The following is a 17,203-nucleotide window of genomic DNA, read 5'->3' as shown; positions in this document are numbered from 1 at the left end:
CTCGTGTTTGCGTGGCATGGAGTTTACCTTTGGGCCATCCTCCCACCCCTGCTGGTTTTTAAAAGCTGCTTATTTTGTATTTGTGTGTGCGGGTATATGCAGTTCTGCGCATGCTATGGCACTCACACAGAAATCAGAGGATCACTTTGACTTCCAGAAGTCAGTTCTCTCCCACTACGTGGGTCCGGAAATGGTCTTATATTATCAGGTTTGGTGGCACATACCTTTACCCACTGAGCCATTTCAGCAGTCCGTGTGTGTGTGTGTGTGTGTGTGTGTGTGTGTTCTTTAACACTGTTTAACACTGTATTGATATACTGTTTGTATCACGGAAGTGTCTCCTGTAGCTCAGGCTGCCTCTATCTTGCCGCCTAGGCAAGAATGACCTTGAACTTCCCATCCTTCTGCCTCTACCTCCTGAGAGCTTGGCTACCATGCCCAGTTTGATAGGATCATGGGATGGAACTCAGAGCGTCCTGCATTCTAGGCAAGCACTCTGCTAGCCAAGCTACACCCCCGGCCCGTGAGACTCTTCTAGATTTTCAGCCTTTTCATGAGAGACATGTAGGAAATCTGTGAATATTTAACACATCCAGCTCCGCACTTTGGGGATCGGACATACCTGTCACCTCCCCGGGTTTCCTGTTACCCTGCCACTATTGTTGTCTGTAATTCTAGCCATTCACCCGAGGTCTGCCCCCTTATGTTCTAAGGCTGTATGTAGTAAGCAGCTGTCAGGCTCTACCCTGTGATTCTGAGACTTAACCGTGTAACTTGTGGCCCGTGCTTCACCCGTGGTTTGTCTTTTCTCTGCTGTCCTCTCTGTTCTCCGCAAGCTTTTCATTTCTAATATTTATTTATTATGTATACAATATTCTGTCTGTGCATATGCCTGCAGGCCAGAAGAGGGCACCAGACCTCATTACAGATGGTTGTAAGCCACAATGTGGTTGCTGGGAATTGAACTCAGAAACTTTGGAAGAGCAGGCAATGCTCTAAACCGCGGAGCCATCTCTCCAGCCCAAGCTTTTCATTTCCATAGACTCTTGTTGCTTTTCTCTTTGCTGTCTGTGCTTTGTGACTGTATAGAAAATGGCTATGGGGTGAAGCTGAACTTCCCTGTATTTTCTTCTAATAGTTTTATGGTTTGGGGACTCATTAAGCAACTTAGTGCTTTTGTGCATGTCCCGGCTTCCATTCAGGAAGACTTCCTTGGCCCACGGTGCCCTCTTGGCAGTGGTTGAAGATTGGTTGATGTGAACACAGGCTAATGTTTTCTCGCTATGGGGCCCCACAGAGATGGTGATTACGGTGAGAAGTCACTATGCCTTTTCCACATAACACATTTCTAAAGTTCACCCAGTGTCCTTGTGCTGGACTGTGGTGTGACATCCCGGACTCTAGTGACTGCCTTTCTGTCTAACAGTTGTACCGGAGCTGGTATGGTTTGTTCTACAGCCCCTCCTTCTGTCAGGTTAATAAAACACGTTCTCCCCACAGATGAGGTGTTCACCGTCCTCCAGACCTCCGTCCTGTCTGCTGCCGAGAGCGTGGCTCAGTTTGTGCTCAGGAGACTCACCATGAATGAGCTGCAGAGTGTAAGGAGCTTTGGGCTTTGGGAGCTTTCCCTTGCAGGCTGCCGCCGCTCTGGCTTTCCCTTGTCCACACTCAGTGGATCATTTCTTTAGTGTGAGGGTTTTCCAGAAGCCACTCTGTGAAGTTCCTGTCCCTTTTTGGAATTAGGACATGCCTCCCTCCCCTGGGGACTGATGTCAGCGGTAACTAAGGCCCTGAAGGGCCATCCCTGGCATGGAAGAGCCAGAGAAACTGGGTATCTGCACAAGGCCTGTGCAAGCAGGTGGCCTGGGCCCGTCATCACCTGACACAGAATGGGGAGGGCTCGTGGGGCTGCCTCTTTCTGAGGCTGTTCATTAAGCAGACAGTTGCTAGGGGAAGGAGAGATATTTCTTCAGGGGTGTAGCCACTGGGAAGTTGCCCATTCTGTAAGCAACCCCTCATGCATGCGTCTGTGAGCAACCTCCCATTCCTGCTCCAGAGGCAGCAGAAGAGGTGATTGGAAGGAGGAAGGCCATTGGGAGTGGTGAGAAGACTGGAGGGAAATTGTGGTGACCACACAAAATTCATTATACAGAAATGAAAATACAGATACCTATTGCTGTGTATATTAATATTTGTTTAAAAAAAGAAAGAATTCATGGAAGACTTTGTGCCTCCCAAGGCTTTCTAGTTGCTGAGGGTTCCCATGCTGTGCTGTGAAAAGCGTCATCAGGTTCTGGAAGAGTCCAGACTGCAAAGGAGGGCATCCTTAGCCGGCGTGGAGATGTCCTGGGCCCTGCGTAGTGCATGGGCTTTCTCTTCAGTGTCTTTGTTAGTGCATTTACATGCAGGGATTGCTTCCTCTCTGAATTCTGCTTGTGTGAAAGTTACAGGTCCCGCTGTTCTTGTGTGTCCTGACTTTTGTTGTAGGTGGCAGATCTGGACCGCTGCCAGCTATACCTGACGGTGTTGGCTGAGCTTACGAGTCTCCAGGTGAAGCTGGGCTGGAAAGCAGGCAACCCCATCACCCGAATCATCTCTCCTTTGAAAAACGCATGCATTCACCATCTGCAGGGGGCGGAGGATGAACAGGTAATCCTCCTGGGCTGAAGGTGTGTGGTTATGTCCAGCCAGGAATACTTGTTTGATTGCTCTATGACATTTTGCAATTATAAAAGGATATTATGAAATTTGTTAAGATCCTGCCCCCAGGTGGTAATACTGTGGGAGTAGAGTTGGGACACATGGAAGCTGCAATGGAGATCTGATACCTCTCTCTCCCCACTCCCTCCTTCCCGTCCTTTCTGCCTTCCCTCCTCTATTCCTCCATTCCTCCTTCCTGCTGGTTTGAATACCCTAAGCTAAGTCTTAATCTTTTTTCACTAGTGACCCCTTTTCTTTTCCTTCCTTCCTCCCTCCCTCCTTTCCTCTCTCCCTCCCTCTCCCTCCCTCCTTCTTTCTTTTAATTTTCAAGACAGGATTTTTCTGTGTAGCCCTGACTGTCCTGGAACTAGCTCTGTAGACCAGGCTGGCCTCAAACTCAGAAACCCTCCTGCCTCTGCTTTCTGAGTGCTGGGATTACAGGGTTACACCACCACTGCCAGGCTTCACTTGTGATCCCTTTTCACTGAAGAAACTTTTTTATGAACACTGGGGTATAGGTCTAAAATTGGGACCACAACTTAAGCATTTGCAGTTAATAAATCGTAAAGAAATTGATTTTAAAACAGTTCTTTGGTATGTATATAGTTTAGTCTTTATTAAAGCCTACTAGTGAGGTGGCTGTGCTTGTTTGTCTAACAGTGTAATGCAGAGACACACTAGTTTATGCTCACATGCTGAGGAGCCATTGTAGAGACACATGCATGTCTTTGTTTTCTATCCCTGAGCCTATGCTTCTGTAAGAGCTGGAAACTGTACACACAAGACCGCTTATAAGATACAGTAGTCTCACTCTGGGCCCAGTGTGCCTGGCAACGCTCACTGGCTCTGTACCATGAAGTAAAGGAGAGAGTGCTGTGTGTGCAGAACCAAAACCACCGTGAGGTCCACAGTCAGTACCGTAAACACCGTGAGGTCCCACAGTCGGTACTATCAACACCATGAGGTCCACAGTCGGTACCATCAACACCGTGAGGTCCACAGTCAGTATGGACAGGCATGGCCATCAACAAACACCATGAGGTCCCACAGTTGGTATATATAGACAGGCACGACCATCGAAACCTTAGACTCATCACATGTTTGATTCTCAATTAATTTTGAGTCACTGTGCATTCAGACCTCTCTGACAATGGCCAGATTTTTCATGATCCCACCTTCAGCTGTACTACACTCGTGGGGTCACAGCCTATAGGTCAGGGTGCCTTTGCGCTGGGCGTGTGCTTTACCACTGAGCTGTATTATCCTCCCCTGCCCCATCCTGTTTAAACTTGGGGACAGAATCTTACTAGGTTACTCAGGCTAACCTTGAGCTTTCTTTGTGGCCCAGACAGACCTTGAACTCGTGCTCCTCCTACCTCAGCCTCCTGAGCACCTCAGACATGGGTGGTGTCCCTGGTCGTCTGCTCACTCTGGCCCGGGATGGGATCATCAGTCTTAGATCTCAGCTGCTGTGTCGGCTTCCTCCCTTGGTCTCCAGGCCAGTCGACCACCCTTTCTCCCTGGTCCCATCTGCCCTGGGCTGCAGCTGCCCCAGGTGACCACAAGGATGTGCTCTTTACTCACCTGACAGGTGACTGAAGGGAAGGGTTCTTTCCTACTTAGCATTTAAGAGACAAGTGTTAGGGTGTTAAGGTGTAGAGGCTCCTGTCTTAATGCCACAGCAGACCTGGAAGTAAAGAGCTCGCACCAGAACCCTCTTCAAAGCCAGCCCCCCAGTGACCCACCCCTACTAACTAGGATTCCAGAACCCCCAAATGGGGCGGCTTTATACTTTGACTGTAGCGCCTCCTACCTGACTTCCATCTGGCTTGACCCTTGCAGGAGAGGGAGTGGTAGCCTCTGCTGGATCAGGGTCTCTCCTTCCTTCCCTATGCCTCTCGAGCCTACACAGTGCTGTTTATTTCCTTTATTATTTTATTATTTTTATTATTATTCATATTTTGTGTTGTGATTTACGCAGATACGTCTGCACTGGATTTTAGCACCCGTAGGCATTTCTTAAACATCCCAGAAAGGCAGAGTGGTTAAAAACCCAGCTTCAGTGGCTGTCTCCTGGGTTCGAACCCTGACGAGGCCAGGGCCGTGTTACTCACAGGCAGCTGATCTGTCGTACAAGGAGGTCTAGGCAGCCCTTATTGTAGAGCCTGAATTTGCCTCTTACATGCTGAGTGCTAACTGCCATTCTAAACTGGCAGAGGAATACGCTTGAACTTCTTTTATTCTACTGATGTTCGGAGCAGCAAGAAGGGAGGAAGGGAATGAGGTGTCGCAGCCTTGCAGCTCCAGTTGTCTCAGACTGAGATTCGATTCCCTCACATCAGGGTTGTTCTGTCCCCTGCAGGAGCCAACCCTGGGTCGTCAGGTGCAGAGAGTGGTCAGCATGGCTACCCTGGCAGCTCTGTGTGAGGCTGTGGATCGGCACCCAGTGCTGCAGCTGGATTCTCCTGATGCCGAGCCCATGGACAGGTTCCTGTCTGCTCTTCCACTCAATCAGATGCTGAAGAAGCCCCGCTCAGAGGAGCAGAACAGCTGTGTGCATCCCTTGGAGAACGGCAGGTAAATGAGGAACGTTTTTGTTAAGGTTTAACAGTCTGGTTTTTGTGCAGTCGTGGTCATTAGTGATCCCTGGTGGTGTGGTGTTCATGGTGTAGCGGAGTTGGGGAGATGAGGCTCCATTTTGGTCGAGAGGGCACCATTAGGTTCTTCATCTCCCGTGTCAGACACCTGCTGACTTAGTTTTTAGCAAGTCTCTCAAGGCTGTGGAAATAAATGCCTTACAGAAAAGTTAAGTCTGTGGGGTTGCTCCAGTGTTTAGTGGGCAGGCTGTTTGATACATGTGGTGCACATATCCTTTATGGCGGTCTGTTTTCGGTTGCTGTGACAGTGTTGGAGCCTGGGTGGCACATAAGGAAACATGTGATTTTGGAGAATGAAAAGCCTGTAAATGCCTGGATCATGGAGAGGATTTCATGGTGTTTTACCTCCCGATGGAAAAGTTGGCAGTTCCCTCCCTCCCAGCTCTGTCGCAGGATTTGCGGGAGCCAGACCACTTTCAAACCACCCACCTGCTCTGCCTCTGTAAGGCACAGTGCCACGTTCCCAGGAAGTGAAGATGAATCTGGGAAAGTCAGTGACTTAGTGTCTTTTCTTTTCAAAATCTCAGTGTTTTTGAAGACTCGCCATCTTCTCAAGGATGGGGGAAAATTGTGGCCCAGTATCTGCACGATCAGTGGGTCTGCCTCTGCTGGCTGCTGAGGAAACACCGCCTCCTTATCCCAGCCATGGAAAGTGACACGCTGGAGTGCTGTCTCCCTGCTGTCCAGATGCCCGTGCAGACCCTGCGGTCGGCCCTGGATGTCCTCACCGTCCTCCCTGCCGGCCACATCTTACCTGTGTTCCGCTGCATGGGGATGCTAGTTCCCAAGGTGAGACGGAGGGGAAGGGGGGCTGGGTGGTGGAGAAACAACAGCCTTTCTGGGTTTTTTCATCACTGAGTATTTCCACCCCTCTGCCAGCTCCTGGCTTCCGAGGAGTCGCTCTGCATGGAATCTTTTGACATGGCCTGGAAAACGGTATCTTCCCTGAGCAACACCCAGCTGACGTTCTGGCCTAACTTAAAAGCTTTCGTCCACTTTGTTTTCAATAATGACATTCTTACCGTTGCTGCAGAACTCAAGGGCCAGGCATACTTCAGGATCAAGGAGGTAACTCTTTTCTCTTTGCGTTTTGGACAGTCTGAGCCGGTGAAAGGACAGGCGTGTTTGTAACCACGCACTAGGACTGGGGCTTTGTTCTCAGAACGCCTTCCTGTGTGAGATGAGGAGACACGGCAGTGGTGGGAGGCTCAGGATGCTCCCACCTGCCCTGCTGCGACCGGAGAGTCCATAGATAGGACTTGAGGAGAGGGTGGCTCCGGCTCACAGTTTCAGGGACTACGGTCCATTGTGACAGGGAAGGAACGTGGCTGTTCCTTCTGTAGTGGAAGGAGAGGGAAGCAGCCACTCCTGGCAGATTAGTGCACTGGGAAGCAGAGAACAGCCAAAGCAGGGTCAGTTTAGCTGTCCTCCTCCAAAGAGCCGCCTTCCAAAACATCACCACCAGGACAAAGGGGCCGTTACCCATGAGCCTGTGGGGCACACTTCACACTTAGACACAGCTCTTCCCGTCTTGTTCAAACAGGGTTTAAGCCCTTGAGTCACAGCTGAGTGTGGCAGCAAACGCTTTAATCTCAACACTCAGGAGGTGGAGGCCAGTGAATCTCTAAGTTTGTGACCAGTCTGGTCTACATACTGAGTTTCAGGCCAGCCAGAGCTTCATAGTGAGGCACGGTCTCAAACAAACCACCACCACCACCACCACCACCACCACCAAAATCAAACTTGATTCATTTGGCAAGTTAAGGATGGGGAACTCAGGAGGCCGAACTCCTGGAAGCCTTGTTCCTCCTGGAGGGTGGCAGGAGCATGGTGCAGAGCCGAGCTGGTGTGCTCTGACACTGACAGGGACTGGAGGGGCTGGAGGGGCATGGTGTTTGCCCTTGCTCTCACATTGTACTTTGTCTGTCTTTAAGTCTCCTGTAGAGAAATACGGGGATTGAAAGTCCTTATTTTTTAGAGGTGTGGACAACCCCTGCACCCGAGGCTTCCCCATTCACAGATCAGACAATAAGTGGGGACATTTGAGGGCCAGAGAGATGGCTCAGTGGGTAAAGACGCTTGCTGCCGAGTCTGGGAGCAGCTTCTGAACCTTATCCTCTGTCTTCCACATCCATCCTGCGGTGTTTGTGTACCCTGCCCAAAAGAAATGAATGTGAAAAAAATTTAAAGAACATTTAAAAAAAGAGTATTTTTAAAAGTTGCATCAGTGACCCCTCCTTATACTGTATTAGATGTTACCAGTCACCCAGCGATCGCTAGGAGCAGGGTGTCAGCCTTCGGGTACTGCAGCGTGACATCAGTCTGCAGACTTGTTGGGATACGTGTGACTCTCGTGGACCCAGGGTGCACGTCTGCTCTAAAGTAGCCATAATGTTCCCACACGGAGGCTCCATTCAGACTGCACACCGCTTTTGTTGATTTTGCTGTCCAGGGGCATTCCAGGGCTATGAAGGGTGGCTGTACTCCTTCGACAGGGAGGATAGCCCAATGGGATTCCATCTTGCTGGAGACCCAGGTTGATTCTGGTTCCTGCTCTTCTGTCACTGTGGGAAGGCGCAGACTATGCCCTTGGCCCCCTGGAGCACCAAGGCCCTGTTTTTTGCAGGGAGGGGCTGCTTTCTCCTTCTGTGTCCTTGGCATGTGTCTCTCTGGAGAGCTCTGGATGGATGCCCGGCCAGGAAGACTCGACTTAACACACACTCTTCAAACACTAAATTTATCACACAACTTCCATTTACCACGTCAGTAAGTAAATATACTGCACATAAAAAGAAAATACTCTCCAGCAGGTCCTGAGAGTTTTGTTTCCGACGTTGGAACCCCTTTGTACATTTACATCAAAATCTGTATGTATTCTCTAGTCAGGTGCACAGTTTGGGACCTGGCTGTGTGTTACTTCTCATTGCTATGACTGAATGCCTGACACAGTCCAACGCAGTGGGGAAGGCTTGGCAGCAGAGACACGGGGCAGCTGGTCACACGGCATCCACAGTCAGGAAACAGAGATAAATGCTAGTGCTCTGCTCGCTTCCTCCTTTTGATCCAGCCTATGACCCCAGCCTGCAGAGCGCCGTCACCACATTCAGAGTGGATCTCTGTGAAACGTCCCTGCAAGCACTCACAGACACGTGTCTCCTCATCGACTCCACATCTGCCAAGCTGGCTTTAAAGATTAAGCGTCCCAGGCCAGAAGGCTATTTCTTTAGGAACCATCATCAGAAGGATTACACTGCTAATTGTAATCATTGTTATGCTGCTGATTTTCTTTTCAGCTGGCCTGGCCAGAGGTTAACCCGAGTGCTGTGCTTCATTTCAGATTATGTGCGAGATAATCCAAACGTCCTCCATGAAAACAGGAGTCTTCAACATTCTGATCCGTCACTGCTGCCAGTCTTGGGTAGCGGCTTCTTCCGGGGTGTCCCAGGGCTTGCTCTCCAGTGCTAAGGATTACAGCGAACTTGTCCTGGAGGCTTGTGTGTTTGGAACAGTGTTTAGGCGCGATCAGAGGTAAAAGTGCCGGTGTCAGCTTCTCACACATGGGTGGAGTTATCATCCGTACTGAGCTTTCAGCCAGAAGGTTGTAGTATTAACTTTGGGGCTTTAATATTTTCCTCTTCTGAATCTGATACTTATTTGTTTTTTCTTCCCACATTTTTAAGACTTATTCAGGATGTCCAAACCTTCATAGAAAACCTTGGACAAGACTGTGCAGCAAACCTCATCATAGAGGAGTAAGTACAGCCCATTTCCTGTGTCTAGATCCAAATGAGAACTCCCACTTGACTTCTATGGCAGTTTTTATTCATAACAGAAAGGGATATTTGTTTTTATTTTATATGTATGGGTAGGTTTTGCCTATGCGAATGTCTGTGCACCGCATGCATGCCTGGGGCCCTCAGAGCTGAGAAGGATCCCCTGGAAGTGGGGTTACAGAAGGCTGTGATCCACCATGAGGGTCCTGGGCATTAACCCTGTATCCTCTGAAAGAGTAGCTAGTGCTTTTAACTGCTGAACCATCTCTCTAGCTCCATTATTCATAGATTAAAAGTTTTTTGGTTTTTCGAGACAGGGTTTCCATGTAGTTTCTAGAGCCTGTCCTGGAACTAGCTCTTGTAGACCAGGCTGGCCTCGAACTCAGAGATCCGCCTGCCTCTGCCTCCCAAGTGCTGGGATTAAAGGCGTGCACCACCGCCGCCCAGCTAGTAAAAGTTTTATCATTACATCTATTTTAACAAACAAGCTGTATTAATTTGTTATTATTATTAATCACTATTATTTCTGTGGTTACATGTCTGACAACAATTTAGGAGCGGTTTGGGGATATAGCCCAGGATATACAATCCTATATATAGCTTAGGATTGGCTTACGGCGGTGGCTTTAAGAGCCTAGTAGCAGAGAGAAATGGTAAGTGAGACAGGGCTGTGAACCTTAAGGACCCCATGACCCACTTCCTCCAACTAGGCCCCACCTCCCTCCCCAGGGTTCCACAAACTCCATAATGGGGCCACTCCTTAGGAACAGGCCTTCAGCACGTGAACCTGAGGGGCAGTTTCCCAGTCAAACCATAACACAAGCCTTCAGAATGTGTTAAAAACAATAATATTCTTTCCTCATGTGTTTTTTTTTAAGATTTTTATTTATTATGTATACAGTGTTCTGTCCGCATATATGCCTACTCGCCAGAGAGGGCACCAGATCTCCTTACAGATGGTTGTGAGCCACCATGTGGATGCTGGGGATTGAACTCAGGACCTCAGGAAGAGCAGTCGGTGCTCTTAACATCTGAGCCATCTCTCCAGCCCCCTGCTCATGTGTTTTAATTATATCTTCACCGTTTACTAAGTTAATAAAATTGAGTGTACAGTCTAGTCCAAGTAAAGACATGCCATCAGGCTGGGTGGTGGTGGCACACACCTTTAATCCCAGCACTTGGGAGGCAAAGGCAGGCAGATCTCTGTGAGTTTGAGGCCAGCTTGGCCTACAGAGCGAGTTCCAGGACAGCCAGGACTGTTTCACTGAGAAACCCTGTCTTGAAAAACCACCACCAACAACAAAAAGACATGCCATCAGATAACATAGACCCCTCCTCCTCTTTGGGGGAAGGGCTCTGGGTGGAGGGATGGAGGCAGTCATGTACACTTCATTCCATAACCCTTTATTTGGTTGTAAAATTTATCATCGAATTCATACTTTCCATTTTAACAAGTAAATATGTTATACAAAAAAAAAAAAAAAAAGAGTGAATGAAAGGCCCTGGGTTTCTGAAGCCCTTTCATTGAGAAATTTAATTATTTTAACATATAAAATTTAATTATATTAACATATAAAAATTCATAGATAATTGATGTATGTAGCTAATGAGTATGGGGCAGGCCGTGAGGATGTACTCTAGGTAGATGGCTCTCATAAAATGTATTCTTCTGTGGTAGAAGGGCCAGGGTTTGTGCCACAGCACACACAGGAGGCCAGGGCACAGCTCTGGAGTTGGTTCTCTCCCTCCACCTTTACTTGAGTTTCCAGTGTAGAATCAGGTGGCCAGGTTTGAATGTCAAATGCCTTAACCCAGTGAGCCATCTCTTATCAGCCCTAAGTTGAAAGTTTAGGAGCTTATCAAATACTTTAAAGTCTTATTTTCTCACCTTCTTTCAAAAACCTGCACGTGTGTTTAAAAGATGGAAAGATTGTTACATCATCTATTGTAATTTTAGAGGCAAGGCCAACAAGTAATCACCATATCTATAATACGTGTTCACTTCAGAGCTAGCTGTATCTTCAGTTGCCTACCGTGCTTCCTGAAGTGTGAGCACTGATACAGTTGTTTTCAAAGACTTATTTATGCAGATCTGTGTGTATTTGTGGATGGGTATGTGCATGTGAGTGCAGGTTCCTAAAGAGGCCAGAAGAGGACGTTGCGTCCCCTGGAGCTGGAGTTCTAGGCAGCTGTGAGCTTCCTGATGTGGGTGCTGGGAACTGATCTCAGGTCTTGTGGATGGTTAGTACATCCTCTTAAAATGCCAAGTCATCTCTCCAGCCCAGTTCGTTGTGTTGTTTATTTTATGTTTGCTGGGCTGACTTAACAGAGCAGTCAGAGTGATACTTTGCAGTGGGTGTTGCCAAGTGCTTTTTGTTACATAGAGTGATACTTATTAACATTGTAAGAGTTAACCAGGACTGGAAATACTGAGGGTTTCACTTTGCTGCAGATGGGCAGGCATTCAGAGCGCTTCCTGTATAGCAAGAGGCAGAGACAGGCTATGGAGTTGAGAGTCATGTTCTTGTTCCTCTTTCTCTTGCTAGGGTCTGGGTCTGCCATGACATTATTATCGATAGGGACATGTTTATTTTTTGTTTGGAGTGTGTGTGTGTGTGTGTGTATCCTTGGTGGATTTGTGCCCAGTCTGTGCTGTTCTCCTGTAAGATTTTTTTGTTGTGATCTGTTGCCTCCCAGTCCAAAGGCTGCTCATTAAGTATAGACCTACTTAATCTCAAGCACATTTCAGGAGAGGACTTGGTACAAACAGTGGATGCATTTTTCTATTTCTAAAACATTAACATAGTTTATAATTTTATATTTTAAGCACTATGAGAGAAGATTATTATGTGCGAATCTGTGCTGTCAAGTTTTTGTGTCTGCTAGATGGCTCTGACATGTCCCACAACTTGTTTATAGAAGATCTTGCCATTAGACTCCTGGATAAGGTAAGGAGGAGCCTTCTTCCTGCTTTGTGCCAACTCTGCTCTCCACAGGTTGCCCTTTGTTTGACTTGGGTGTGTGGAGACAGACAGACAGGGAGTAAGTCGTTCTAAATTCCTTTTACCACAGAAAGCCCGACTCTGGGTAGGGCTTAGTTAGCACCTGTCTACCTCAGGTTCTGTGGTTTGCTTCCCTTGGCCCTGTAGTCTTCGCCTGTGTGACTTCGGCTGCCAGTCTGTGTTGTACTGTGTTTGCTGTGCTGCATCCACACAGTGTGTGTGTGGGATGAAGCAAACCAGCAAATACCAGGAAGGGCACACCCGGAGGATCTGAGGATCCCTCAAACGCTGCTGTGTTAGTTACCTTTCTTGTTGTCTTGGAAAAAAGACCTGATAAAAAGCAACGTAAGGGAGGAAGGCGACTGCCTGGCTGGCTTGCTGAAAGCCAGGAAGAAAAGCTCTGGTGCAGAAGGGCTGGGTGCTGCCATCTTGTGTCCAGAGGTATCATTGACTGTTTTGGCTTAGCAAATTCGAATTCTAATAGGACAAAGGGGCAGAAACAGCGCCTGTAATGTTACTTTGTAACTCCTCTTATATTGAAGTTCTTAGTCACAGGTGGCTTACTCCTGATTTCCACCCTGTCTCTCTAGGATGAGTCAGCATCCAGGTCCAGAACTCGCTACCATGAGAACTCCCTACAGCACCGGGTGAAGAACCGTGTGTGGCAGACGCTGCTTGTCCTGTTCCCCAGATTTGATCAGGTGTGATAGTTCTCATGCTCTATAATATTGTTTTTATTTTTTTAAAAAAATCCGGCCGAATGTGGTGGCAAATATCTTTAACCCCAGCACTCGGAGGCAGAGGCAGGTGGATCTCTGAATTCAAGGCCACCCTGGTCTACAAAGCAAATTCCAGGACAGCCAGAACAGTTATATAGAGAAAACAAAACAACAGCAACAAAAAAATCTGTGTATGCGAGAGTGAGGCAGAGGCAGAGACAGACAGACAGACAGAGAGAAGCTGCCTGCTGCCAAGCATGACAATTGACGATCTGTGTTCAGTCCTTAGGACCCACATGGTGGAGAGAACTGACTCCCAAAAGTTTTCCTGACCTCTCTTTGTGTGTATACACACACACTCATAAATAAACAAACACAGTAACCAAAAGTAGTTTTTAAAAAATGAGCATCTTTGCCATTTTCCTATCAAAAGTCATATTTAAGAATGATTTTCCTCTTTTTTTTTGGTTTTTCGAGACAGGGTTTCTCTGCAGCTTTTTTAGAGCCTGTCCTGGAACTAGCTCTTGTAGACCAGGCTGGCCTCGAACTCACAGAGATCCGCCTGCCTCTGCTTTTCCTCTTAAACACAGCAGGCACTACTTTTTAACTATACTTACATAAATCGTTTTCCACTTGATGCTCACACGTGTATCCTCCATCACTTATGGAGAAGTATGTTTGTGGAGAGGATGGAGGGAGGGATGAATTTGGAGCTCAAAGTCTGGGCCAGAGGACGGCTGGGGCTGGGGAGGGGATGGCCGTGGAGCTGAGAGGCCAGAGGTAGGTGGATGGACATGCCGTAGGAAAAGCAGCTTTGCTCCCCTTCCGGATGTTGTTTCTGTGCTGCCAGGGTCCACGTGTGAAATAAGGTTGCATGTGAATGCTGCCACGTAAACACGTAACTGAGTATGCGTTGGGGGTTGAGGGTACAACCAAAACCATGGATGATGGAATGGACACGAGACAGGTGGCTCAGTGGGACTTGAGGTCACATAAAAATTGAGGTTTGGTGGCACCCCCCCTATTGCTTAGGAGGTGGAGACGGGAGGAGCCCTGTGGCTTGCTGGTCAACCAGTCTATCCAAACTGGGGTCAGTGAGAGACCCTGTCTCAAAAACCAAGGTGGAGAGTGATTGAGAAAAACACCTAACACTGAAGCCCTCTGGCCTGCCTCCATGCGTGTGTGCCCACATCTACACACACTTGCTCTCAGTACTCCATGCACACACAAGCCTTTACACACACATGCACCACCCACAGAAATGCAGTAAGTATGTAACTAGGGAAATTGTTAGACTTCTATATCTTTCCCTTTTCCTGTAAAAGCCTAGCAGATCAAAACCTTTGTCATACAATGGATGCCTGAATAAACAGCGCAGAGCTCAGAACTGCTCCAGCATGAAGGCAGTCTTATTATTTTATGTGCATGTGTGTTTGTCTGCATGCATGTGTACTGTGTGTGTGTGCAGTGCCCACAGGGGCCAGAAGGGGGTGTTGGATCCCCCAGAACTGGAGTGAGGTGATTGTGAACTGCCCTGAGTTCTGGGAAGTGAACCCAGCAGGTCTTTAGCAAGAGCAGCCAGTGCTCTTAACCACTGGGCCATCTTTCCAACCTCAGCTGGAGAGATTTCTAAAACTGAATAGAAACAGCATGTTAACAGTTTAATTTGTTTTCTCCCTCAGAACTTCTTGAATGGGATTATTGACAAGATTTTCCATGCTGGCTTCACCAACAATCAAGCATCTATAAAATATTTTATTGAGTGGATTATTATATTGATTCTTCATAAATTCCCTCAGTTTCTTCCAAAGTTCTGGGACTGTTTTTCTTACGTAAGTAAAGATTTTCTTCTGACTAGGAAATGGTTGGCATGTGGAGATATGTCTGCAGCCTTGGATGGAATAGCAGGGTACTGTCCCAAGGGTCAGTGAGACCCTCACCTCCTCTGCCTGGGGTCTTTATTTATCTTGCTCTTTCCAGTTCCCTCTGTACTGACCCAGAGCCCACTCCTGCCACAAGCAGGTACTTCCTGTCCTTTAGGCTTGGTGCATTTGGGGCCATCCAGAGCTATTTGATCATACCCACATTTCTGCTTGCACTGCACTGGGCTACAGGAGGTGTCCTTCCTTTTGGTTTTCAGCCCTGTACCCTATACGTGGCAGGCCCAAGCTACTTCAGGGAAAAGGGCAGAGTCTGCCTTCACTTCTGCGTGCAGGAATCCTGCAGCCTTTACTCACAGTTAAGCCCCTAATGATAATTTCTCTACCTCATCTTCTGTCAGGGTGAAGAAAAACTTAAAACAAGCATTTGTACATTTTTATCTGTTTTATCTCATTTGGACATCATCATTCAGAATATTCCGGAAAAGGTGAGTTTGAATTATTTGCAAGAAGAATTTATGAACTCGGTGTTCTAAAAAGGAAAACATTTATGCCAGTTTGGAGGACTTTTCCCCTTCATGATTAGTTATCTTTAAAACGTGTTTCTTCCCTATTCTTTATTAGTTCTTTAAGAATTTCATCCACTGCAGTTTGATGATGTCCACCCCTTCCCCAGCCTCTCCCTGATCCACCCTCTTCCCTACTCACCCCCAACGGTCAGACGTCCTTGTGGGGTCTCCAGTTCTCCTTCCCTTTCCCACTGCTGCTGTGCACGAGGGAAAATACACGCCCAGTACACACCAAGTTCACGGGTGATTCCTGTTGGTGTGAATGGCTTTTGTTTTGGTTACAAGTACTTAAATAGGGTTTAAATTCTTGGCTACTCAGGTTTTGTTGTTATTCGTATAATTTTATCAGGTCATACAATCTATTTTGATCATGGGAATCCTTCACTGCTCCCAGGTCTACCCCCATTGTCCCACCCTTCCCAACTTAATGTCCCCCCCCCCCTCTCTCTCTCTCTGTATATATATATATTGTTTTTTTGAGACAGGGTTTCTCTGTAGCTTTGGAGCCTGTCCTGGAACTAGCTCTTGTAGACCAGGCTGGCCTTGAACTCACAGAGATCCTCCTGCCTCTGCCTCCCGAGTGCTGGGATTAAAGGCGTGCACCACCACCGCCCAGCTTTTTTTTAAAATATAACTCATCAAGTCCAGTTGGTGCTGCCCATGTTTTCCTGGGTGTGTGATGTCATCCCTCAGAGTGTAGGTGGTGAACCAGGGACCACACCCTTAAGGAAAGTTGACTCTTCCTCCTCTTCCTCCGATAGAAGTCATTACTGTCAACAACTCCTCAGCTAGGATAGTAGCTCTTAAGCCCCTCCTCGGTGGAGATTCCTTCACAAATGCTGGTGCAGACAGACCTAGGGTGGTCACATGACCTAGGAGTGTTCACCTGGAGCCCACATACCCAGTCCTCCACTCTTTCCTCACTTTAGAGTTTCTCTTCCCCTGTGGCCTCTCTGTAAGGACCCTGGCATTAGTTGTAGATGCAGGTGCCAGTTTGTATAGTTATCACAGAGGGATGGCCATCTGTGCCATCTGTGTGTGTGTGTGTGGGGGGGGGGGAAACACGTGTAGTCTGTGGTTTTTTTTTTTTTTTTTTAATTTAACCTTGCCAATCAGATGTGTATTTGCGTTTGATTCACATCCAAAAATACAGACTTGGATGGAAAACAAAGACACATGTTCATTGAGTTATTTTTCATAAAAAGAAATGTCAGAGAAGAAAAATGCATTCATATGGTTAACACTACTTTAAGTTTTCTGATACGATTTTTTTTAAAAAGTCAATTTTCTTCAAGTGTGTAAAATAATAATTTTTTCTATGTCCAAGTTGATTCTCTAGTGTTTGATTACTGTTTCATCAAAAGGAAAATAGATACAATGTGTGCCATAAAAGTAATTCAGCCACTCTTTTTTAAAATTAGATTTTTTTCCACTTATTTTATGAGTGTTCTGCCTGCACAAATTATATGTGCACCATGTCCATGCTTGGTGCCCACAAAAGTCAGGGCATTGGATTCCCTAGAACTGAAGTTACAGACAGTTGTGAGCAGCCATGTAGGTGCTGAGAATTGAACCTGGGTCCTCTGCAAGAGCAGCCAGTGCTCTTGACCGCTGAGCCATCTCTCCAGCCTCAATTTCTTTTTATTTTATTCTACGTGTGTGTGTGTGTGTGTGCATGCTGCGGTAAGTGTGAGGTCACAGGACAACTGTGTACAATCAATTCTTTCTTCCCACCTGGGTTCCAAGGAGTGAACTCAGGTCGTTAGGCTTTCTGAGTCATCTGGCACGTGCGTGTGCGTGTACGTGCAAGTGAGCGACGTGTGTGTGTAATTCCTCTCAGCAATGCTATCCTGAGAAGCAGTGGCCCTGGATGAGTGTTCATGGTATGCTGGATGAGAGAATG

The 17,203-nt window shown here is 47.3% G+C and overlaps 1 protein-coding gene across 2 annotated transcripts in view; it reads left to right on the top strand.

Moving 5' to 3' along the window:
* The window catches only part of Tarbp1 (TAR (HIV-1) RNA binding protein 1), a 47,584-nt gene that overhangs the window by 21,289 nt on the left and 9,092 nt on the right, over positions 1-17,203 (top strand). For both annotated transcript variants that reach the window (XM_038312274.1, XM_038312275.1), the window contains exons 13-23: positions 1,501-1,598; positions 2,488-2,649; positions 5,063-5,277; positions 5,885-6,146; positions 6,237-6,425; positions 8,695-8,885; positions 9,038-9,109; positions 11,958-12,078; positions 12,723-12,833; positions 14,534-14,683; positions 15,133-15,219. In XM_038312274.1, the coding sequence (XP_038168202.1) occupies positions 1,501-1,598; positions 2,488-2,649; positions 5,063-5,277; positions 5,885-6,146; positions 6,237-6,425; positions 8,695-8,885; positions 9,038-9,109; positions 11,958-12,078; positions 12,723-12,833; positions 14,534-14,683; positions 15,133-15,219 (1,658 nt within the window). The remainder of the gene's footprint in view (positions 1-1,500; positions 1,599-2,487; positions 2,650-5,062; positions 5,278-5,884; positions 6,147-6,236; positions 6,426-8,694; positions 8,886-9,037; positions 9,110-11,957; positions 12,079-12,722; positions 12,834-14,533; positions 14,684-15,132; positions 15,220-17,203) is intronic.

The sequence above is a fragment of the Arvicola amphibius genome, chromosome 15, assembly GCF_903992535.2.
Source record: "Arvicola amphibius chromosome 15, mArvAmp1.2, whole genome shotgun sequence".
Classification (NCBI taxonomy): Eukaryota; Metazoa; Chordata; class Mammalia; order Rodentia; family Cricetidae; genus Arvicola; species Arvicola amphibius.
Note: the sequence above shows the minus strand (reverse complement) of the source record. Positions and strands in the feature narration are given on the sequence as shown.